The sequence below is a fragment of the Hyperolius riggenbachi genome, chromosome 9 (assembly GCF_040937935.1).
Source record: "Hyperolius riggenbachi isolate aHypRig1 chromosome 9, aHypRig1.pri, whole genome shotgun sequence".
Taxonomy (NCBI): domain Eukaryota; kingdom Metazoa; phylum Chordata; class Amphibia; order Anura; family Hyperoliidae; genus Hyperolius; species Hyperolius riggenbachi.
In genome coordinates, this window is record NC_090654.1 from 65,673,801 (window position 1) to 65,698,276 (window position 24,476).

Genomic DNA, 24,476 nt, shown 5'->3' on the forward strand with positions numbered 1-24,476 from the left:
GGCATAGGAGGAAGTGGCTTGCGGCTGGTTGGGCGAGGAAACAAACAATGCCCTTGGGGGACGATTGGGCATGGGGGTCATTAAAGATGTGGCATGCCAGGTGGTTTCTGTACACACACTAGATTCTCAGGCCAAGTGGGCCCTTAACAGCCACCTTAACCAAGTTAAATCCACCGTATGTACTTGGCTTTAGAAGTATTTCTCTGCCATGCAAGAGTTTTATGGCCTGCAATTACTTATTAGAGAGTGTTATGCTACAGTCCGATGCAAATCTTGAATATAGAGAAACTGTAATTTACAGTTAGATTATTAACACTTAGGCCTCTTGCACACTACATGCAATTCCGATTTGTGATTCCGATTAAAAAAAACGTACTGCATGCGGCTACGTTTTTTTTTTATCGGAATCAAAAACGGGGAGTATAAAAAATAATAATAATAATATATCGGCATCATATGTAGTGTGCAAGAGGCCTTACAGGGATAAAAAAAAAAGAAATAAACACAGCCTAGTTCTATGTAGGATTGGAACTGTACACACAGGTTTATGTCACTTCAGGCACCTTTTAAAATAGGCAATGATTCTTAATTAGCTATGCATACCTCTTTCACCATAAATTGAATGTATAATGTCAGTGTACAATGAGCTATTGTGCAATAATAGTTTATAGACTGTGACTAATGACGGTTGGCTAAGGGCTGCTGGGATCTCACCGTGCCACGCTACAGTTCGGCTGGATACTGCTGACCATTGGGGTTGGCTTGTAAGTGAATGATTCCGAATGAAGGATCTTGGCTCCATCCAACCACAACGTAACACTGACTGGTCCAACTGATTTCATGGCAGGGGACACACAGCACAGGTGACCAGGTGGACAGGACCTGATGGATGACAAGTGGTAATAGAGAGGTAAACATTTCCAAACCTTCCAAGCCCATGCACAAATAAAAATGACAGGTCCTCCCTTGTACCCCATTATGGCTCATAACTCACTCTTCATACAGCTGGCATTCCAAGTCCCCAATAAACACCCGCCTGGTCTCTCCAGCCATCAAGTCAGTCCCCTTCAATGTTATCCGCGTTCCTCCAACCAAAGGCCCAAACGATGGAGAGATAGAGGATAGGCGTGGCTCCTGCGGAAAGATAAACACAATTCCACGGTAAGTGACATGTGCATGCGTCTCATTATATAGAACATATGCGAGGGACGTTCATTTATATACCACAGTGCGAAAGAAAAAAGGTTTTTACAAAATGTTTGTTTTATTTTCCCATATATTCCCATGATAACCATTACACTTTATTCCACCTTTCCTACAATAACTAACTGCTTTCAAATGTATCTTCTGGTTGACCTTCAGACCAGGATGTCACAGCTGCCTGGATGTCTTCATCCCATGAAAACCGCTGTTTCTGGGGGGGACCAGGCATAGACTTCAGGGCCCGTTCACACTGCACGCGTTTCCAGCCGCGTTTTGGAAACGCGTGCAGGTGGCCAAAACGCACGACATCAGACATTGCATAGAGTGCAATGTCTGATGTTCACACAGCATGCGTTCCGGACCTGTGCGGTCCGGGAACGCATGCTGCACGCAGATTTTACAAAAACGCGCGGCTGTCCCATTCACTTTTCAGTGATGGGATCAGCCACGCAACGCATACGAACGCGGACATGCGTGCGTTCGTACGCGTTGCGGTCCGCATGCGTTGCGGTCCGCATTTTGTAGTCTGAACGGGCCCTGAGTGTAGGGTGACAAGACAAATAACATTAATATTGAGCTTTTCTCCTGGCGGACTCAAAGCGGGTGGTAGCAGAGTTAGGGAGTCTTGCCCAATGTGTCTTACTGAATAGGTACTGGCTTACTGACCATGAAGAGCTGAGATTTGAACCCAGGTCTCCAGTGTCATTACACTATGCAGCCATTGGGTGGATGGTTCAGCTGGTGAAATTCACATTCTCGGATGGCAGCCTATGACTGATGTGAACCATTGCATTGTCTATCCTTTTATTACTTGTTCTGTATGAGTACCTTTCTGACATCTCAACTCTTGAAATGTTGGACTCCAACTGAGCCTCAACTGTGCATAAGTGACTTTGAGACATGTCACATGATGCCCAAATTTGCAGTTTAAATGCATGGCTGCCGAACAGTCATGGAGGGCGACGTGCTCAACAAAATCAAAATAGGAAGGCCACCATATAGCAACCAAACTCTGTGACGGAACATTCTGCTGTCACTACTCATTTATGCCACAGGTAGAGCGGAGTAGGAGGAGCAGTTTTTAAAGGGTTGTTTGCAGGGCCGGTTCTAGACTCTTAGCTGCCTGAGGTAAACTTGTAGAGGTGATGTACATTGCCGCTACCAGTGAATCAGCAGCCTCAGAACGCACTGCTATGACAGAGCACACACGGACGAGAGGGGGCCGGCGGGGACTATAATAGAGGAAGTGGCCGCCAGCTCAGACGGCCGCGCGGTCTTTTTAGTGATAGGTCAGTTTGGCATTTGCAATCCGAAGCTCTATCCAAATGAAACTCAAATCACCCTCTTTTAAATATGTCGTTATAAAAGAGGCATTTTGTACATTTAAAATTAAAGGGGAAAAAAAAAAAGTGGTGATGATCTGTGATCACCGCACCTCATAATAACAAGGCCAGTCTGCATTCCCACTGTCAATTTTCAGTTAGGGCTGATTCCCATTGGGGCGATTCTTGTGCGCTTTGCTGATCGCCGGCTATGTTCATATTATACATGGCCAGAGCTTTTTCAAGCACTGAGCAATTTTTTTACCAATTTTTAAAATAGTCTTTCCCTTCGCTTTCTAAGCGCTTTTGCAGAGCAATTTTTTATTCATTTCCTGAAGACAGGAAGTGAACTCTTTCACCCGGAAATGAATAAATACAATGTATTTATTCATGAAAGCGCTCGGGAAATCGTTATACAAAGCGCTTTTTTAAGCGCTTTGCGATTTCACTATACCTTCCATTATACCCAAATCACCCCAAAAATGGTACAGGCAGAGCTTTGGGGAGCAGATTGAAATCAAACCGCTCAGATGTGACCACTCTCATAGGGAATCATTGCACAAGTGCTTTTAGGGCGATTTTCAAAATCGCTGGTGCTTAAAAAAAAAAAGAAAGAAAAGAATCCGCTCTAGTTGTGAACAAGCCCTAACAGCTGAAAACACTGACAAATGTGTCTGTAATCACCAAGACAGCCTAATTATGTGCATCAGTGTGTAATACATCTTTAAAGCATTGCAGTCTCTGTATCTGCATTAGAGCGGACCTAAACTCAAAACTTCCTCTTTGCTCTAAAAGATAAGCAACGGCATAATCACCTTTAAAGAAAAACATTTCTTTGTTACAGCTGATACAAATCCTGCTATAAATCTACACTGTTTCTACTTCCTGTTTTCATGGAAGCAGACATATGGTTAACATCCTGTGCTTTTAAATGAACTTATCTGTCATCTCTGCCGTGGCAATCATGTGCCACAGGGGAGAGAGAAATCAAATTACAACTTGTGATTAGACACAAATGAGGGTGGATTAGACAGGCTAAACCCTCTAAATACATACAGGGTGCATTTCTCTTGGTTTTCCTTCTGTCCTGTGCAAGAGTTCAGGTCCACTTTAAAGTCATATCAACTAAGTCCACATCATCACACGTACGAGTGAAAATAAATGAAAATGTGTGGATTTCCTGCTTTTTATTAACAGGTTACATATACACCACTCCTCCAGTCACCTGTCTCCTTCGCTAACTGATGCATGCTGGGATTTAATGCCAACTGCTCCCCTGGTCTACAGGCAGAGAAACTCATGTTTGCAATGTCATACACTATACTATTCAGTGGTTTCTGTGGAAACATCATTATTATTATTAGACGACACTGAAGGCAATACTCTATGAATAAGAGAAGTTACTTGTTGCACAAGACTTTTTCCACAAGTCATTAGTAGACTGACTATGAAGAATAATAAACCACTGATAGAGCAGGTACTGCAGGGAATATATAAAACCCTATAGAGTAGGGCCCGTTCACAGTGAGTTGTGTTTTAATGTTTTAAAGGACCACTATTGAAAAAAAATGTAACATTTAAAATACATGAAAACACACTAACCTCTTGAGGACTGCAGGGCTAAACCTCCCTAGTGACCAGGCCATTTTTAGTGAAATTGGCCACTGCAGCTTTAAGGCCAAGCTGCAGGGCCGCACAACACCGCACACAAGTAATCCCCCCCCCCCCTTTTTTTCCCCACCAACAGAGCTCTCTGTTGGTGGGGTCTGATGGCTCCCCCCATGTTTATTTTTTATTTTTTTTAATAAACATTATTGTTAGTGTTTAAAAAAAAAAAAAAACACTGTTTCTTGAAATCCCTTCCTTCCCTCCCTCCCTCCCTCCCCACAGCCAGCCAATTATGGCGATCGGCTGTCATAGGCTTCTGCCTATGAGAGCCGATCGCTCTCTTGTCAACCATGGGGACAGCCGTGTCACACGGCTGTCCCCGGTGCAGTGCTGCTGCTCATCGCAGCGCTGCACAGTGTAAATAGACGGCGATCACGCCGTCTAACAGTCTCCCGAGCGGCAATAGCCGTTCGGAGACTGAAGGTGGGGCGGAGCTCCGCCCCCCAAGCAGGATATGCGCGCACAGTCTGCGCGCGATCTCCTGCAAAACAGAGCCCCAGGACTTTACGCCAATCGGCGTTAGCCGGTCCTGGGGCTGCCGCCGCGGCCACGCCCGTCGGCGTGACGCAGTCGGAAAAAGGTTAATAAAAAGTACAATTCTTCCAGAGTAAAATGTGCTATAAATTAACTTTTTTCCTATGTTGCTGTCACTTACGGTACATAATAGAAATCTGACAGGTTTTGGGCTAGCCCATCAACTCATGGGGGATTCTCAGGGTTTTTTTAAAATTTTCAAAAGCACTTAGTGAGCAGCAGTTGCTCAGTGCATCTGCCAGAATAGTGTGCAAACAGGGGTGACCTGTATCTTTGTATAGATCCTTTCCAGGCAGTGCTTTTGTAAAGAACAAAATTCTGAGAATCCCCCATAAAGAGACGGACTAGTAAAAACCTGGCAGTTTAAGAGGACTATATCTTGTCTGCAATTCCTATATGGCCCATAAGCTTCGCAGATCTGGTGACTACCTCCCACCTCGTTCACCACAATGCCTCACCACAAAGGAGAATCCACTGGCAGCATCACTCCCATTTAAGTAATAATTAACATCTTTCAGGTTTTCATTGATGGTAACTGTGACGTTTGCAGGTGATGCAGAGTCCGGAGGACCTTCTGTCTTCAAGGTGCACACCAGACTGCAGAGGCAAGAGGCGGAGATGTTATATCATACTGCCCAACGTTCTGGGGGACACTAAGACACACCCCTGCCACACCTCTAACCACTCCCCCACCACACCCCTCGCCATGCATATCACAAAGAATTCAGGAGCAAAAGATGTTGTTTTATCATTCAAACCACACCGATCCTATAGTCATTAGTTTTTTCTTCATTTTAACAATTGAAAATAAGAACTATATCAATTAAATTGATGGGAATAAAGTTTACAGTCAGTTAAACACATTTATCAGTAGAAAAATACATAGGTTAACACAGATCTGTACATCAGTCCTGAAAGAGGGACAAATGAGGACGAAAGATGGACAGAGGGATCTGTTTCCCAAGGAGGGACTGAGGGACAGTTGGGAGCTATGGGTATTAGAAATGGTCAGATCATCAAATTTTCGGGTTCGCGAACTTCGAAAGCAAATTTCTGCAAAAATTTGCAGGCTCCATAGACTTAAATGGCAGGCGAAAGGCCGCCAACTTTAGCGGTTAATAGCAAAGTCCCCTTACGTGCCAGAAACCTCACATTTTCAGGGTATGTGGAGGAGGACAGTGCGTACAAGAGGGGAAAAAAATCAAACATTTGTCTCCATTCCATCAATTATTTTCCCTAAACTTCTTTGTAGGGCTAGACTGCAAAACACTATGTATGCTTGTTGTAGAGAGCTATAGAGCCACAGTATATAAAACTTAACTCTTAATAAAACATTTAAAACTTCAGGTACAGCCTGTATTGCCTATATGGTTTACTTAACATGTGACATAGAAGGTAAATATAGGTCAGAAAACCCTATGAGGATTAATATAGCCTCAGTATTTGCAGGATGTCTCCTGCATATTCATACACAACACCATCCTCCACCTAGCCTGACATGTTTCACTCCCATAACTACTGGAAGCTTCATCAGAGGACAGTTACAGTAGTGAAAAACATACAGTTACAATACATTCATATTGTCATTTTTTTCAATATAGCATAGCCTCACAGCCATATATACAAAGCCAGTATATGGCCATGAGGCTATGCTATATTGAAAACAAATGACTGCACATACTGTGGCTATATTAATTCTAATAGGGTGTTCTGACATATATTTACCTCCTATGTCACATGTTAAAGACAACCCAAGGTGGGTTTGAAGAATGTTATGTGCATACAGAGGCTGGATCTGCCTATACAGCCCAGCCTCTGTTGCTATCCCAAACCCCCCTAAGGTCCCCCTGCACTCTGCAATCCCTCATAAATCACAGCCTCACTGGCTGTCGACACACAGAGTGGCTGTGATTTATGTCTGATTGCAGAGTGCAGGGGGACCTTAGGGGGGTTTGGGATAGCAACAGAGGGTGAGCTGTATAGGCAGATCCAGCCTCTGTATGCAGATAACATTCTTCAAACACACCTCGGGTTCTCTTTAAGTAAACCATATAGGCAATACAGGCTGTACCTGAACTGTTAAATGTTTTATTAAGAGTTAAGTTTTATATACTGTAGCTCTATAGCTCTCTACAACAAGCATAAATAGTGTTTCGCAGTCTAGCCCTACAAAGAAGTTTAGGGAAAATAATTGATGGAATGGAGACAAATTATTATATTTGCACAAAGCATTGCCCCAGTGATAGTGGTTAAGTAAGGATAATTAAAGGAGGATGTGGAAGCAGAAAAGATTAAGATTAAATAAGGATAAGCTGGAATTCAAGCCCCTTGATGCGCACTAGGCCCCAGGAACTTGCCTAGGTTGCCTTGTGGATGATCCTGCTCTGCATGGTAGAGAGATAAAGAATGAGGGTTTATCAGATTCTGTTACCTTTTGGCATTGCTCTTCTCTGGCTGCACAACACACTCCCGCTGGCCGACCATCACCCGATGCGTGGCCTCTGACACTGGCACATTAGGTGGGCCCCTGTACACCTGGATGGATTGGAAGTCTCTCCCACAAATGGTGACGGAGGTGCTGCCACGCAGGGGAGCTATTCTAGGATAGAACTGAAGAGGGGCGTGAGATAATAGATGTAAGGGTGACAGCATCATTCTAAAAATGGCACAATAAATACATATTTCATGTAAAATGTATCGTTTGGAAAATGAGCCAGTAACAGAAGTGCAACCCCGTCCACGTGGTACTGTTCTAACAAACCAAACATAAGAAAGTCATAAAGGAATGGTAGTAATTAGATAGTCTGTTCTCCTGCAAGACGAATTTACGAATTGTCAGGTGATCAGTTTGTACTTCCCCTATTGGCTGCTCACGATAGAATACACAGACAGGAAGCAAAAAGGTAGGGCCCTTTTCCACTAGCGCGTTTGCGCTGGCTGAATCGGAGAGTCGCAAACTGCTAGCGATTTTACAATCGCTACGGTTTGCTTTTTAACATAGGAATCGCGGTAGGTCATTTCCACTACCGCTTTGCGATTCAGCAATCGCTAGCGTTCAGCGTGAACGCTAGCGACTGCTAGTGGAAAAGGGCCCGATTCTTCCCCAAGACAATAGTTTGAGGCCCTGAGTGCTTTAGAAAAGCTCCACTAGGTAACAGCTGTGCAACAAGTTTTATTGCTAGTGAGGAGGTATGACAGCATGGGGCATGACAGAGCAGTGTTTGGGGGCGGAGTAGGGATGGAGTAAGGATGGTCAATGAGTTGCAAATAATTTTAAATATGTATGTAGCATCTGTATGTAAATGTAGGCAGCTTGAAAATCATCCACTGAAATCCTCCTGAGGTAAAATTTGATTGGTCCATTTACAAGCAGCATGCATTTGCATACAAAATGTGCACAATCGTGCAGCAGCTCAAAATCAATTTGCATCTCACTGACTATCCCTAGTAAGGAGGGGAAAATATGCAAAATGATCCAGCACACTGGATCTTTCAGCAACATATCAGGGCGGCTGTACACATGATAGATTCTCAGCAAAGATGTCCCTTGACTGGCCACCACTGCCAAGATTGCCCTAGCATGTGTGCAAGTATAAGGTCATAACCAACCAGAGAAGAAAAACTGGATCACCTGATAAATCAGTTGTCTGCATACCCATGAATGCTACTTGCAAAGTAAATAATTGAGAAGAACTGATCATCTCTAATGCTGCGAATACACCATGAGATATTATGGCCGATAGATGGTTCAATAGATAATTTCCAACAGGTCCGATCTAATTTTCGATCAGTTTTCTGATCGAATTCTCATATAGGTGAATGGAAATTGATCAGAAAAATGATCGTAAAATCGATCGGACAGTAAATCTGCTAATAAAAAAATAATTGTGTATTCCCAGCATTAGACAGATGTCTAATGCCTGGTACACACCATGCAATTCCAATCAGATAGATGAGTTGAAACAATAAATTTCCAACTGGTCCGATCGTTTTTCTGATTTCATTTTTGATAATTGATCATAAGCACGATTGGACCTGTCGGAAATTATCGATTCGATCCATTTATCTAATGGAAAATTGCATGCTATGTACAAGGCATAATAGGAGCAGGGAGCCAGATATGTGCTGTAATATGTATTTCATGCCTATAACTTTAAGAATATAAATATAAAAAATATTTTTTGGGTGAACAGTCACAGTCCCGATTTATTTTCTTCTTATAATCAGCTACACCTGATAAAAACGGCGCAGGATGAGTGCCAATAAAAATGGCCCCGTCATAGACAGCAATAGTAAAAACTGATATTAGCGGTAATGAAGTTAAATTATTGTGACTGATAAATAGCAGGCGCCTAGCTCTCACAATTTATCGAGCGCCATAATTTAACTTAATGTTAAAAGGACCACGATCGACTTCCGGTTCCGGCGCCGAGGGAGATGGACGCGTAGACCGGCAGCTCCATCCCACCCGACAAAATAAAAACTATACCCCAGCGAGAGAGTCACTCTGAAGCCTGGCACAGATGTCGCAGACGACAGAGGAGACCACAATGGACCGATACGTACTCCGAGGTCCACGGGACAAGAGGACTCAGGGAACGGGGAAAGCCGGGCCCAAGACGAGCGCACCCAAGATGGCGGAGGGTGACGCTGCGCAGGAGTCCGCACCAGATGAACAACCAGAATCACCCGCTCCACAATCAGACATTGATTACAGCTTCTTAGCCCAAGAGGTAGTGAAACTCCTCAAACCAGAACTGACTACCATCATAGCGGAGGTAATGGGCATTCAACTTAGGTCCATTCAAGAGGATCTGCAGACACACGCAGCCCGTTTTGACCAGGCTGAAAAAAGAATCAGTGACCTGGAAGATAAAATGGAGGAGACATCTAAGCTGACACACCTAACTTCAAACAGGCAAGTGGTCTTTTCTGATAAACTAGATGATCTCGAAAATCGATCACGAAGAAATAACTTGCGGATAATAGGGATCCCTGAAGCTGTCAAGGCCACAGACCTACCTCAACTATGTGCTGCCACCATTCCGAAGGCTCTGGGTATCGAAGCTGTATTCAAAGTAGAACGAGCCCACCGTATTGGCCCGATTCGAAACGATCGTAAAGGTCCTCGCCCAGTAATGGCGCGATACTTAGACTTTTCAGAAAAAATGCAAGTTTTACGTGCCTACAGAAGTCTACGAACACTTGAAGTGGAAGGTAAAAAACTTTTACTATTTGCTGATTACTCTGCCGAGGTAAATAAAGCACGTAAAACTTTTAACCCTATATGCCAACAATTGGTTCAAAACAAAATACGATTTTCACTTAACTACCCGGCAACGCTAGTGATATATGCAGAAGATGGGTCCACCGTGGCCTTTACCACCCCAGCTGAAGCAGAGACCCATCTAAAGACTAAGAGAGGAATAGGCTCTCCTGCTCTAAGTCAAAGCCCGATGAAAAGTACACAGGGAGAAATCCCTCGTTCACCGGACAAACCTGCGGACACTTTCTCGAGCCAAGAGTCATCAAGCTGGGACTGAAAACCTCTCCCTCCTCTCCACTTCTTGCTGATCCTCACACTACGGAACATGTAGGCCTCCTCCTGACGCCTACCCGCTGGGGTATATGTACATATTACGTTAGTCTATAATATGCTCTTTATTGACCCATTGCTTTTCATTTGTTATTCTTTACTCTTGATTTCACTGTTTTTCATTCTTTTAAACGGAAATGTTTAGACTCCATTACCATTTAATATATGGGCAATACTTAGACACTTTCATACTTTATATAAATGGGTGAAATGGCAACCGGACGTATAACTACCACTGGATGAATCTTAATAATATACTTACTGTTATGTTGGGCTCTATTACCCTGATCTGTTTTCACATACTTATGCTATTAGAAATTTCTACTCTTACTCCTAAAGGTCAGGTCTTATATAGCCCTAACTCCTTTTCTCCTTCGGAAAAAAGGAAGTCGATAAGGGTTGCAGGTCTTTATGCGAAAAAGATAGAAAAAGACCAAGATTTGGGGGACGGTTTGGAAATGAACTCAAACCGTACCCCGCTGTTAACAATTTGGTTACTTAGGCACCACTCTGGAGAATGGTTACCCACCATCCCCCCTGTCTCGAAAAATAATTATGTAAAGCCCCCTTGTAGGAAAATACTTGCGGCGTTCCCTGCTCACTGGGACAGGAAACGTCACATTACTATGCAATTTTTAACTATGCAATTGGAAGCTAAAAGTCATACAGGCATTACATGAAAGTAACCACCTGGAACGTTAAAGGGCTTAGAACCCCTCAAAAACGCTCACAAGTATTAAGGCACCTAGGAAAGCTAAAAGTTGACTTAGCTGTTTTGCAAGAAACCCACCTAAAAGAAAATGAGATGATATTTTTGTCTAAAATGTGGGTTGGCCAGGTAGTAGGAGCCCCCTCACAGGGAAGAAAGGCGGGAGTCATATTATTAATTCGTAGAGGCCTACAAGTTCAAATTTTAGCCCAAGAACATGACCCAGAGGGAAGATGGCTAAATGTACAAATCAAATATGACAACCAGATTTTTGACATATGGGGAATTTATGCACCAAACTCTAATAATTCCCAGTTCCTACTCGACCTGGGACAAAAGATATCCAAAACACCCTCACATATCTATTCTATAGTATTGGGCGACTGGAATGCGGTACCTAACCCAGAGGAGGACAGACTAAAATCCAAACACTTTGAAACCAAAACCAGCACACAGGATAAAAATTTAAGAACTTTCCTTGACCATACTAACTTAAAAGACAGCTGGCGACACCTCCACCCATTAGACCGGGACTACTCCCACTATTCAAATCCACATCATACTCATTCCCGTATAGATCTAATCTTAGTCTCTGAAAACTTACTAACATCCATACAAGAATCAGCCATTAAGGCTATGGTAATTTCAGATCATGCCCCGGTATGTACCTCTATCCGAACATATCAGAGAAAGCAGGGAAACATATGGAGATTCCCCACTTTCCTATATAATGATGAACAATTCGGAAATGACTTAGTCATGTGGTGGAGAGAATTTCAACGTACAAATGCCCTACACAGGAAACAGCCCGTCCTCTTCTGGGAAACAGCGAAGGCAGTCCTAAGAGGCCAGATAATTGCCTATGCCAGTGCCTATAAGAAAAAGGCTCTGACCAATTACTTAAGCGCCTGTCAAAAGGTTAGAGAATCATATCTTCAGTTTAAAACCAATCCATCTCCTACCAATAGAGAAATATGGCTCCAGGACAAGAGAAATTCAGATATCCACATAGAGAAATATGACAGAATATATAGATCATATGGTGAAGCAAATTTTTTTAAATGGGGAAACAAGTCAGGTAGGCTATTAGCTAACCTGGCCAAGGGTAGAAGATCCTCCCCGATTATATCGGTAATTAGAAATCAGGAAGGAAAGACTCAGGCCACTCCGGAAAAAATCCTTAATGTCTTCCAAAAGTTTTACAAGGATCTATATAAATCCCAACCTAGAAAGTCCGAGGATCAAGATGATTTCTTGCACTTACTTAAACTACCCTGTTTAGATGAGGAAACTCTTGACCTTCTGAATGCAGATGTTACGTCAGGAGAAATTTCTACAATTATTAAAAATATGACACTAGGCAAAACTCCTGGCCCGGATGGCCTCTCACCAGAATTTTTCAAATTACTAAAAACAGAAATCTCTCCACATTTAGCTTGTCTCTATAATGATGTTTTGAAGAACCGTTCCTTCCCCGACACAGCTAACGATGCATTCATAAAATTAATTCTTAAGCCAGGGAAAAATCCCATTGAGCCAACATCATATAGACCTATCTCTTTACTTAATGTGGATTTCAAAATCCTATCAAAGATTCTGGCCGACAGGTTGTCTTATTTTTTACCAACTTTAATCCATGACTCTCAGGTGGGCTTTGTTGCGGGCAGGAGTGCTGTTACAAACATCAGGAAAACATTGGCTGTCATGGAACATTGTAGGCTGAGGGGTCGGGGAGCACTGTCGGAGGCCTTCCTGGCTCTTGACGCTGAGAAGGCCTTCGACAGTGTAGAGTGGTCATGGTTGATCAAGGTATTAGAGAAACTTGGTTTTTCAGGTAATTTTCTATCTTATATTAAGAGTATGCATGTCTCTCCAAGAGCACAAATATCTCTGCCATTTGGATTGAGTCAACCCCTTGGCCTTGAGAGAGGGGTGCGGCAAGGCTGCCCCCTATCTCCGCTTCTTTTTAACTTGGCTATTGAGCCTCTGTCTAGATCTTTTCTCCAAAATAACATCTTTGAAGGAATATCACTGAACGAACGACAGAAGATCTACGCCACACTCTTTGCTGATGACATTATGGTGTTCATGGCAAATCCAGAGAGAGACATTGTACAATTGATAAATCATATTAAAAAATTTGGGGCCTCCTCTGGCTTTGCCATAAACTACTCTAAGAGCGAGCTCTTATTTTTGTCACCCCTAAGAAATGCGATTCCTCATCCTAATTTAGACTCCATAGGCCTACAATGCAAATCTGCCCATATCACTTACTTAGGTATTAAGATACCCAGGCAGATTGATCAACTTTATGGCTTAAATTATTCCCCACTAATACAAAAGGTCATAAAAGAACTACAAACTCTCGACCCCCTGCCAATTTCATTGATGGGTAGAATACAAATAATTAAAATGTTTAGTTTTGGACGTCTACTCTACCCTTTACAAACCATCCCAATTCTACTTAAACATAGAGATGTCCAGCTACTGGAATCGACATTTATACGTTTCCTATGGAAATCGAAAAAAGCAAGAATAGCACTGTCCAAACTGAAAGCCACAGTCCCTCATGTGGGAATGAATTTCCCTGATTTGAGAACCTACAATCTTGTAGCAAATTTTCGACATATACGAGATTGGATTGGGGGCACTAACCACTACACACCTATAGATATAGAGTGTGCGTTAGTCCAACCATATACACTTACCGGAATCCTACACACTCCTCTTAAAAATCTCCCATATAAGATAAAGCAAAATGTACTCCTTCGAGACACCTTAATAACCTGGCGAGAGATTAGGAAGAAATATGATCTTACAGGACACCTTTCCCCATTGTCTCCATTAACAGGGAATCCAAGTTTCCTCCCAGGGAATATGTATAATATCTATACTAGCTGGGCAGTACTGGGTATAAACAATTTGGGAGCTCTTTTGGATAATGAAGGAAAACTACTCTCTTTCCAAAATGCGGTTCTTCATAAAAAGATTCCATCAAAACATTTCTTCTACTATGGCCAATTAAAAAGCTACTGTCAGGGGACATTAGGTCAAAGAGGCAAAATTCTAACAAATTCCCAATTTGATCACCTTCTTTCCAACCCTAAAGAAAAAAAATCTCTTTCCTGGCTCTATTCCGTGGTTAGAGAAACCCAGAAAAAAAAGAAAAATTTCTACCAACATCTCCAAAAATGGGCGGATCTGTCAGGTAAGACAATGGAAGACATAGATATAGCAGTTAAACAAGGATGGCAGGCAGTACGAAAATCAGTTCTAGGAGAGGACTGGCGGGAACTGTTTTTGAAAACGGTCTACAGGGCATATATACCTATTACTGGCCCTTTTAGACATCAAGGAGAAAAACAAATAGTCAACTGCCCAAAATGTTCTCACTCCACTCCAAATCTAGACCACATGCTATGGACCTGTGCATCTATCCAGAATTTTTGGAATGAAGTCCTAACTTTTCTTGAAACAATAACAAATAATAAAAGGTCATTGAATTTGCTTTACTGTTTATTCCATAGCCTAGAAGTAACTATAGACAAAGACAGACCTAAAATTTCCAAATTTGAACATCTTGTACTACTTGCGGCTAAAAAAGCGGTCTTAAAAAAATGGCTAGATAATACTCCCCCGGGAATCCCGGACCTCATTATACTATTAAAACACCTCCTACAACTGGAGCGCTTAAATCTTGAACGACAAAAATCCAAAACTATCACCAAATTCTTTAAAACATGGCAAAAGTTCATTGAAAAGACCTTTGACAGAACTCAAACTGTGGAGTTGATGAATTTTTTTAAGGATACCACCTGGTACTTAAAGGGCAAAATTGGGGGCTACCTAGGCAAATTAGAAATATAACTAAGGGGAGAAAAAACTCTAAAAATTACTGAGATAGGGGAGGGTGGGGCGTGAAATGGTATGCACACAAATTTAGAGGGGAGTGCCTAACTCATGGTTAATACTATAGGAATGTTATTCTACTACTAGGATCTTGGGCCTACAGCCAATGGAAAACGATGATATTTGGACTATGCTATACGAATGGACAAAGACTTATTCATATTAAGAATATCTTTCCAACTATCACATTTCTGTAAATATGTTACAACTTCTACTGTATGGCCATTTTTCTGACTATTGTTCAAATGTTAAAAAGTGATTTGGCGGATAATTTCTGTATTGGATACTCTTTACAATCGTCACTGTATTTCCGATGCTTAATCACAAATAAAAATTATATTTAAAAAAAAAAAAAAAAGGACCACGATCACGAAAAAAGTAGGCAGTTAAAATCTGACAGGTTTTGGGCTAGTCCATCTCCTCATGGGGGATTCTCTGAGTTTTCTTTGTTTTCAACAGCATTTCCTGAACAGCAGTTGCAAAGTCTAACTGACAAAATAGTGTGCAAGTGATTAGGGAGGCCGGCTGGTATCTTACTATTTTGACAGTTAAACTGCTGTTCAGGAAATGCTGTTGAAAACAAAGAAAACCCTGAGAGTCCCCTATGAGGAGATGGACGGGCCCAAAACCTGTCGGTTCTGTCAGATTTTCACTATCTACTTTTTTCATGATAGTGGTCCTTTAACACTGCTGAACAAACAGTTATTGGCATTCTGCAGTCACATGACAAGAGGTACAGGGAGAGAAGAGGTTGACCTGCCAGATGAAAACAAACGGTTGTTACTTCCGGGATGAGTCTTGCAGATATACATGGCTACAGGTTGAAGAAGGGGTTGCAGACCCTTGGGGTTTATTCACAGGAAAATGGGGAAGTGCACAATATAGAGGAGGAAGATGAAATGACTGCAGTATTCTAAGTGCCGATATTTATAGGGATACACAGGAAGGGTGTCACAGCAAACATGCAGTGAATAGTGCAGGAAACAGATTACTTAGTTGCTTACTTCATTAATTACTGGTGGGCAGACATCTTGGTTCCACTTCCCCTGGCACTCTGCCACTCGAGAACAGCCATTGTCACACCAGCCACACCCCATGAAACGAGGGGCACGAAGACAACGGCTGCAGCTGAGGAAGTGGCGGCACCCAGGCCCAGTGACACTGACCTCTGTCACCTGCAGAAACGGACAGATGGTGAGAAACAAGATTAAAGGAACACTATTGATTAACATATTTTTTTTTAAACTGACTGTTATACACTGTTCTATATCACCTTGCTTCGACACCACCGTCTCACAGATTGTGAGATCACTTGACTCTCCACACAGCAAGCAGGAGATAGACTTTCTCAGGCTTCTTCAATGTTTAAGTTATTTATTCAAGTCACAGAAATACAGATAGATACAGTACATCATATCCTGGCCATGCCAATCTTCATGTTGCGTTACAAGCTCTTGATTAGACTCCCTGCTGAAGTCAATCAGGTACCTTCTTCCTAACTACGTTACACTAAACTACCTATGTACAGCATACATTATATCAGATTACAGAAAGGAAGAACATGCTTAGAGGTCCCAGTCAGCCTTGCTAGCTAGTGCGAAAGTAAAGAGCAGAGAGCCCTCTCCATCGCTCCCTCCGGATTTAATACCGACTAGGAAAGAGTTAAATATGACATCATCTTCGCCATCCCCTATATCCATCTATTGGTGGACCCACTTGTGGTGTCATCATACACACCTACTCGATTAATAATCAATGAGACATTTGACATACATGCAGGAATGTGGATATTTACCAAACATGGCTGAGGTTTATTGTTCCATGCCCAGGTCAGGGAGACCTGCGGCCTTGTTCAGAGAACAGCTTCTTGGTATGTTCTAGTTCTGCTGACAGAACTGCAGATTTTCTCTCTAAAAGAAAATCCCCTTAAAGGGCAGGTCTGCTCATCAAGCCTTTTTGACTAACTCAGTCCAAATAACTGAGGCCTACTTAAATTATAACACTGACATGTTTTTTTTTAAACTGGGATTGAGAGAGTTCCTGAAGCACTGATAAATAATGATGTATACATTTAATTTGCTTATCTCTTTTGTTTACTGTAACTAATTCCTTTCACTCTAAAACTGAAGGCAGTCTGCTCTAATCTGAGGGGGAATTCCCTCACAGTGCATCTGTTAACCCTGTGTGTGTGAGAGAAAGTCCTGTGTCTCTGAGTTAAGTGTCTGAAGAGAGCAGAGGAAATGCAACTTGCTATAAACATTTGCTTTCAGAGAAAAATACTCTGTAGTCTGATATGCAAAAAACAACAACACTGGCTGTGCATTGAAGCAGACACGGTTTTTGAGAATTGATTTGTCCCAATAGAGCTAAATCCTACACACATTAAGCTTTTGCCTCTGATATTTAACATGAAAAGTAGGAAAATGTTTACACAGCTACTTAGACTTTATTTGTAGACTGTCATTTTAGAACACTTTAAAGAGGAACGCCAGTGAAAATAATGTAAGAAAAAAAAGGGCTTCATTTTTTTACCATAATTATGTATAAATGATTTAGTCAGTGTTTGCTCATTGTAAAATCTTTCCTCTCCCCGATTTACATTCTGACATTACATGGTGACATTTTTACTGTGGGCAGGTTATGTAGCTGCTCCTAGCTGTTTTGGCTGTTAGAGACAGCTGTAAACAGCTAATTCCTGTCTGTGAACATTGTTACATTGTGGCAGTTTGCCCAGAGTACCGCGGTACTCAGAGCTTCTTGTGGGAGGGGTTTCAGCACAAAATCAGTCATACAGCGCCCCCTGATGGTCTGTTTGTGAAAATCATTATATTTCTCATGTAAAAGAGGGTATCAGCTACTGATTGGGATAAAGTTCAATTCTAGGTTGGAGTTTCTCTTTAAAGGGAACCTTAACTGAGAGGGATATGGATGTTTCCTTTTAATCAATACCAGTTGCTTGGCTATGCTGCTGATCTCTGTGACTGCAGTGGTGGCTGAATGACACACCTGAAACAAGCATGCAGCTAATCCAGTCTGACTTCAGTCAGAGCACCTGATCTGCATGCTTGTGGAGGGGCTGTGGCTAAAAGTATTAGAGACACAGGATCAGCAGGAGAGTCAGGCAACTGGTATTATTTTAAAAGGAAAAAGCCATATTCTCAGTTTAGGTTCCCTTTAAGAGCCGATGGTAGATGACCAAATATGTAGGAAAGGTGTTCTGTCTTTCTTCTGACTTCCATGATCTGCGTATTTGTTCCAGTGGCGTGATCTACTACATATACTGCAGACACAGAGGCCCATCATTGCAGATGGGTAACCCGCATATCTTCAAAGCGGATTGGAATATTTGTATTTATTTATTTGGTATTGATAGAGCACTGACATCTTCCGCAGCACATACAGTTTTGTCACCAACTACCATGGCACCTGTTATTGAGGTATTCACCTTGAAAAATCTATATTAGTAGTAAGGAAGGGGCCTTAAAGTGGAATGAAACTCCATATTAACTGAAAAAAATAAATTATCCAATAAGAAATGTAGCTTACCTACACTGTTTTTCACTGTCAGATTTCAGAGAAATTTGATATGAAAAGAATATTCCTGCTGGTTTCCATCTTTACTGTTTCTCTGATGCCAAAAGTGACATCACTTCTGCCCTTTTTTTTCTTTCAACCCAGTTCAGTTGGTGACAGAACTATATATGCTGCAAAGTGCTGCGAAAGATGTTTAGTGCTACATCAATACCAAATAAATAAATACAAATATGCCAATCCTCTTTGAAGTCCCTCCCATAGAAAACATCACTGTGTAAACACTTCAAAAGGGTTAGGGGGGGTTCAATTACCTTCTGGTCATAGTGTACTTATCTTATCTGAAATGAGCGGTTTCTGGTTTTTTTTTTGCATTTTGAATTTAGCTTGTTACTATAGTTTTAAAAAAAGAGAATTCCCATTGTTTGCACTGCACAGTTCAGCAAAGGCAAACAGATCAGGCAACAAAAAAAATGAAAAAAAAAAGGGGGGGGGGGGGGGTAAGGGTTACACCTATATTTGGGTCATTAACTACCGGCATTTTTAGGCAATTTTTTGTTCTTGGATATTGCAACCCCCTTTTATTGCTGCTATTACATGGTAAATGCTGGGTACCATTCCAGAAAAGGAACTACTGTCTGTCTTGCAAGTCGAAAGAAGAGAACTGGGCACACAACATTTAGGGCCACCTTTGTTGACCATTCCTAATTTGACCACACCCTACGTTCTTCTTGCATCCCTTTCACTCACCTGAGCTCCTGTGACAAAAAGTAAGTTGTCCCCAATGCGGGTGACCTCGCGGGACACAGACTGGTTTGTGCTTAACGAGAAGTTGGACAGAATCAGGGGGTCGCTGTTGCGTTGTAGAGCAACCTGATAGGGGTACATACAACATGTTAGTTAAACTGGTAAGAATAAAGCTGAGGTATGAAGCACCTCACATTACCTACCTGCAGTACTCGCCCATCAGAGGTGCCAAGGTGTCCGATGGTCAGGGGTTCTTGGATTGTGACATATAGGGAAGTGATGAGAGTAGAAGTCATCCTTCCAACAAATAAGTCTACACGCCTCAGTGGTGGGTTGACTTGTGTGGGGACATTGGAGCAGATGCGATCTGTTTCTGGTGCTGAATGACTCACCTGTGGGGGGAGGTAGTATAAGCACATAGGGACACATCATACATGGTTACAATGTAGGGCACGTGTTCAGCAAACAAAGGTCTCCATATTGAAACATGCCCCCACAACTCCTGGGACAGTCCCCTAACTGTTGCCTGTGCTCTGATCTTGGAGGAAAGGGTTCATGGGTCACAAGGTTATGAATTCTGGGGGATTTGGGTCTTGGTTAGAGGTACATCCTTACATTTTGCAAGCTGTAAAACAGTGATCAGGTTATGACAACTTTCTATTATTTTTATATTTTTGAAGCTTTTCCTTACATGTTGACAGAACAAGGCCCAGAAAAGGATTCAGATGGCATGGAGCCGTAGGCAGGATAGCAGTTTTTGCCCACCGCTGATGACCACCTGGCCTTTTTTAATAAGATTTGTTGGAGGCCAGCATCCACCAGGGCCCTAGACTCTCTCCAGGCCCTAGGCAACTACCTAGCATTGCCTTGTGGATGACCTGACTCTGACCAGGCCTGAGATTGCAGTAGATCCCGACTACTTACTGCAGCCTGAGTGTAGCAGCCAGGGAGTGTGGAATTCCTTACACCTGGGGTACAGTAAGCCTAGGATTGGGATACCGGCTTTCAATAAATGGGATTTTAGTTACAGGCACTGCAGTAACTGCAAAACTCATCAACACATTATTAAAGTGATCCCTTAAGGTGGCCACTAGCAATACAATTTACCAGTCGTTTATGAACGATTATTCGTAAGAACGATTGGAAATGATTAATTTGGACTAGTAGTAATGGACAAAAATGTCCTAGCCAATCCGATCAGATTGAAGGGATCGAGCTGAAAATCAGATTGATTTCATTAATCTGGTCGGATTGGTTAGATTTTTGTTGGTTTGCGGTCCCAATTGATAATTTCCTACCGTTCATACGAATAATCGTTCATAAACAATCATTCAGCAAATTGTATATAATTGTATTGTATAGTGGCCACCTTTATCTGGCGAGTCCTACTCTACCTGGCAATATGCCTCTGTACCTGTACATTGGACCATGCTGAGGAGAACATCTAAATTCTAGCTGTGGCATAACTAAAGGTCGGTGTGGAGCTGCAAGGTCAAGTCTGACCACATACCTGAATAAAACAGGTACAAAATACCACATACTTTAATAAAGACAAAAGAGCTTGCTCTCAACAAGTAAACACTCCTTAGAGGATGTGTGACCATGTTATCTTACAAACAGAATCCTGCTCCACCGCACTGCTGTGTCTTAGTTGACAGCTGCCTTTGCAGAAAAACAAGGACTGTAAACAAATAGCTGCTTCTGTATGAAAACATTGGCCTCTGTTCACTAAGCTCATCTCCTGTCTTTAATAACTTTTCTGAGCTGTTTTTACTGTTATCACCATGGTATTCACTAAACAATTTACCTCAGGCTAACCCAAAGTTAAGAATTCTGTCTTTAAGTGAAGGAGAGATTTCTAAAGTCTTTAAGTGGAGTGTTACTACAGACTGCAATGAAACGTGAAGCATTCTGAGTTGCCTGCACTAGCTTATGCAGGAGATACATACACATATACACACGCACACAGGCCTGGATTTACATCACAGGAGCCTATAGGCACAGATGTCCTGGTACCATAAACTTCACCCTCCAGAAACCAGTATAACCCCCAGTGAACTGCACCACAAGTGTGCTGGCTAACCCAGCTGTCACTTCTCCCTTACCCGTCATAGGTAGCTACAGGTGTCCCTTAGCATTAGGTAGCTAGAAATGGAGGAACATCCTTACATTTTGGGGGCAGTACGCCACTTCCTGGTAATAGTTCAGTCCTCTCTGGATTTTCTCTATGTACTCCACCCCACAGCATTTCTTCATCCCTTCCTGGATGGAATTGTCAATCAGTTCGAGCGGGAAGGCGCAGAGTGTGGACTTCCTCCGTGGCGTGGCACTCTGAGGTTCGCTCTGGGCGAAGGCAGCAAACAGCACCGGGTCTCCAGGTTTTACATTCAGTTCTGGAGCCAAATTCGTCCCAGCACCAACCACGTGAGCAGCCTGAAGCAGAGGGAACGTTTCTCTCTCTGACCTACGTCGTCGTTTCTCCTCAACCCAACATTCCAAAACTAGTTCTCGATAACTGTAGTGAGATGGGAGAGATGCATCATTTAAGTTATATGAATACGGCTTATGTTGAACAATATTAGCTTATAAAGTTATGCAGGTTCACCACATTGCTTTGTAATCTTACTAAGGTATTTGGTCTGATAAAGCACATTAGTGCTCCTGCAAACCTGGCCTAGATGAATTGGTGTAACCACTGTTGGAGCAGACAACACAACGGCGAAGAGTCCGGGGCTGGAGGGGTCCAACTAGCACTCTGGCCAGTAGCTACTGGCCACCCACCTTTGTGTAGCAAAGCAGCAGCCATTGTTGGAGTATAACTTTTTACAGCTTCAAGTCTGGTCTGTTGTCCTCTGCAGTGCAGCCAGACACTCACTGAAGGGGTGGGCAGAATAGGCTCAGTGCTGGAAGAGATGATAAACTCCAGCACTGGTCAGATCTGTGCACTGCACTGTATGGGGGGGGGGGGGGGGGGGTATAGCTACCTATTTATGAAAAACTGTCTGTTCTTTGATAACAAGCAGGGCCTAGCCAGCCTGTGTCTGGAGTGCCACAAGAGGTGAGGGATGGGCTACTTGCCGACACTCCTTTTCCCACAAGGAATCTTTTCCTTTCCTCTTTCCTTTTTCTCAAAAAATTAATCATTTGGGGGCACTGAGTGGAGTATCTCTAACTACAGCATAACATTTTTATTTACTATTGTACTGTTCTCTCACCTTCTTATCTCCTGCTCTGTCCCGCTCAGACGCACCAGCCTGCTGTGGTAGTTTTTGGACACAGTGCTCTCCAGTTGCACGGTCAGAAAGTAGACATATGTAGACGTTTTGAAGGTGTAGACATAATGGATGGGATACGTGTTTATGTAAGGGGGGAGAACATTTAGGAATTCTGAAGTTCCTGTAAAGCCATCCAATGGGCCACGGAGCCGCCTTATAGACACCGATGTAATGCCATAATTTTGTGTCACAAGGGAATTGACTGTTGATGCCACATAGAAATATAGAACGTTTGACTCCTCTAAGATGGTGACAGCTGAACCTAGGGGGCTGGCGACACAGTCCTGGCACGAGGAGGGGGAATTGTACTGAGCCCGGAACAGACATTGGGAATTCGAAATTTCAAAACGGCCAAGTGTGTGCCGGAAACAGAGGCCATGGAGAGAAGAGCCACAGCTATACAAATCTTCCATCAATGGATCCATTTGCAAGACTATGCTGTGTGTGTCTTCTCCATGCTCTGGTTGGGCCTTTTCCATCTTACACATTTTACACAGTTCACACTGGGAGCTGTTGGTGGGACCAGTAACAAGCTCCTGCAGGATGTGAAGATCCTTGACATCGAGTAAGTAAAGGTGATTCGTGGTGGCAACAAAGAGTATCGGATCTACATAATCTCTGGCAGCTAGATTCTGGATATCAGCAGGCGCTGTGAAGCTTGTCAGGTCATAGTGAATGTCAGGGTCCAATGATACAAACTGTATGGAGGGGCACTCCCAGGCTGACGTCCAGATAGGTCTTGTAAGACACAGGAGGAGAAGCAACTGAGATGGGTACCACATCCTGGGAGGTGCAAAGAGCAGAGGAGGAGACAGGAAGGTGGTCAGAATTCACCTTGGAGGAGGACACTTTGAAAGCTGCATAGTGTCCACAGTTCACAACCTGTGGGGAGAAGGAGAAGAGAGAGTTACACTTATATGCAGAAGTGCATCTGCAAAAACAGAAATGATCCCTCAGCTTCTCTATTGCCATCCTCATGGCACTCCCACTACAAGTGTTCTGTAACTTTTATACAGAGTAATCCAAAAGAGGCAGCGGAGTCATTTGTGTTTATTCTATCCAAATTCCATGACTACACTATTTGCTGGACATTTTGGGACCCAGTGTTACACACTGCCCTACAAAGATCGTTAGGATGAAGAAAAGACCACCAAAGTCTCACTCTCACCTAGAGCAGTTTTGATGCAGAGAATCGGGGGGGGGGGGGGGGGGGCTTTGTGACTTTTTGGGGGGGCTTTGCCACAGTGGTAGTTTCCATGTTTACTTGCTCCTGGGACATGGGTATCTTGCTCTTGGTGTGTTGTGCATGTGCCTATTGCTTCCTCAATCTGCAGAGTACATGTTACTGATGACATTGCTCTACCACTATGCTCTTTTTAAGGGCACATACACACCCCGACTTACAGTAAGTCAGCCGATAACGACCACCTCAGCCAAACAATCAGGTGTATGTGTACAGCAGCTTCCGACCCTCAATCCTCGAGCAGCTAATCAACCCCAGCGACCTGTTCCCTCGACGATGCCATTGTTCGTGCCACTCCCCTAAACGCCATGTGATGTCACACACACACGCCACTGGTCCCTCTGTCGCCCCCCCACATAGCAACACATCACGTCGTCAGCTACACAGTGTGTGCAGCCCGGCCCACTGATGTCACCCACAGGGCTGTGGAGTCGGTACAAAAATCATCCGACTCCCAAGTTTATGACACCACCGACTCCGAATCAAGGTACCCAAAATTGCTCCAACTCCTCGACTCCAACTCCTTAGTCTAATTTTTACAAAGGCTATGGATTTGGTTAAAAAATATCAGACTCCTCAGCTTATTAAATCCTCCGACTCCAGGTGCTCAAAATTGCTTTGACTTCTCGACTCCAACTCCACAGCCCTGGTCAACCAAGGAAATCCCAGATGGGGGACATCAGTTGTTAGTGTGTATGTGGCTTAAAATGGATCTACAGGTTCATAGCTTGGGCAGAAC

At 42.9% G+C, this 24,476-nt stretch overlaps 1 protein-coding gene across 1 annotated transcript in view; it reads right to left on the reverse strand.

The window, feature by feature from the left end:
* Window positions 1-24,476, reverse strand: part of MST1R (macrophage stimulating 1 receptor) — a 111,397-nt gene that overhangs the window by 39,289 nt on the left and 47,632 nt on the right. The window contains exons 3-11 of the mRNA XM_068252954.1: window positions 22,435-23,376; window positions 21,389-21,734; window positions 19,423-19,611; window positions 19,223-19,345; window positions 15,946-16,116; window positions 7,159-7,337; window positions 5,186-5,324; window positions 995-1,134; window positions 715-882 (exon numbers count right to left, since the gene is read on the reverse strand). Coding sequence (XP_068109055.1) covers window positions 715-882; window positions 995-1,134; window positions 5,186-5,324; window positions 7,159-7,337; window positions 15,946-16,116; window positions 19,223-19,345; window positions 19,423-19,611; window positions 21,389-21,734; window positions 22,435-23,276 — 2,297 coding nt within the window. The 5' untranslated portion in view covers window positions 23,277-23,376. The remainder of the gene's footprint in view (window positions 1-714; window positions 883-994; window positions 1,135-5,185; window positions 5,325-7,158; window positions 7,338-15,945; window positions 16,117-19,222; window positions 19,346-19,422; window positions 19,612-21,388; window positions 21,735-22,434; window positions 23,377-24,476) is intronic.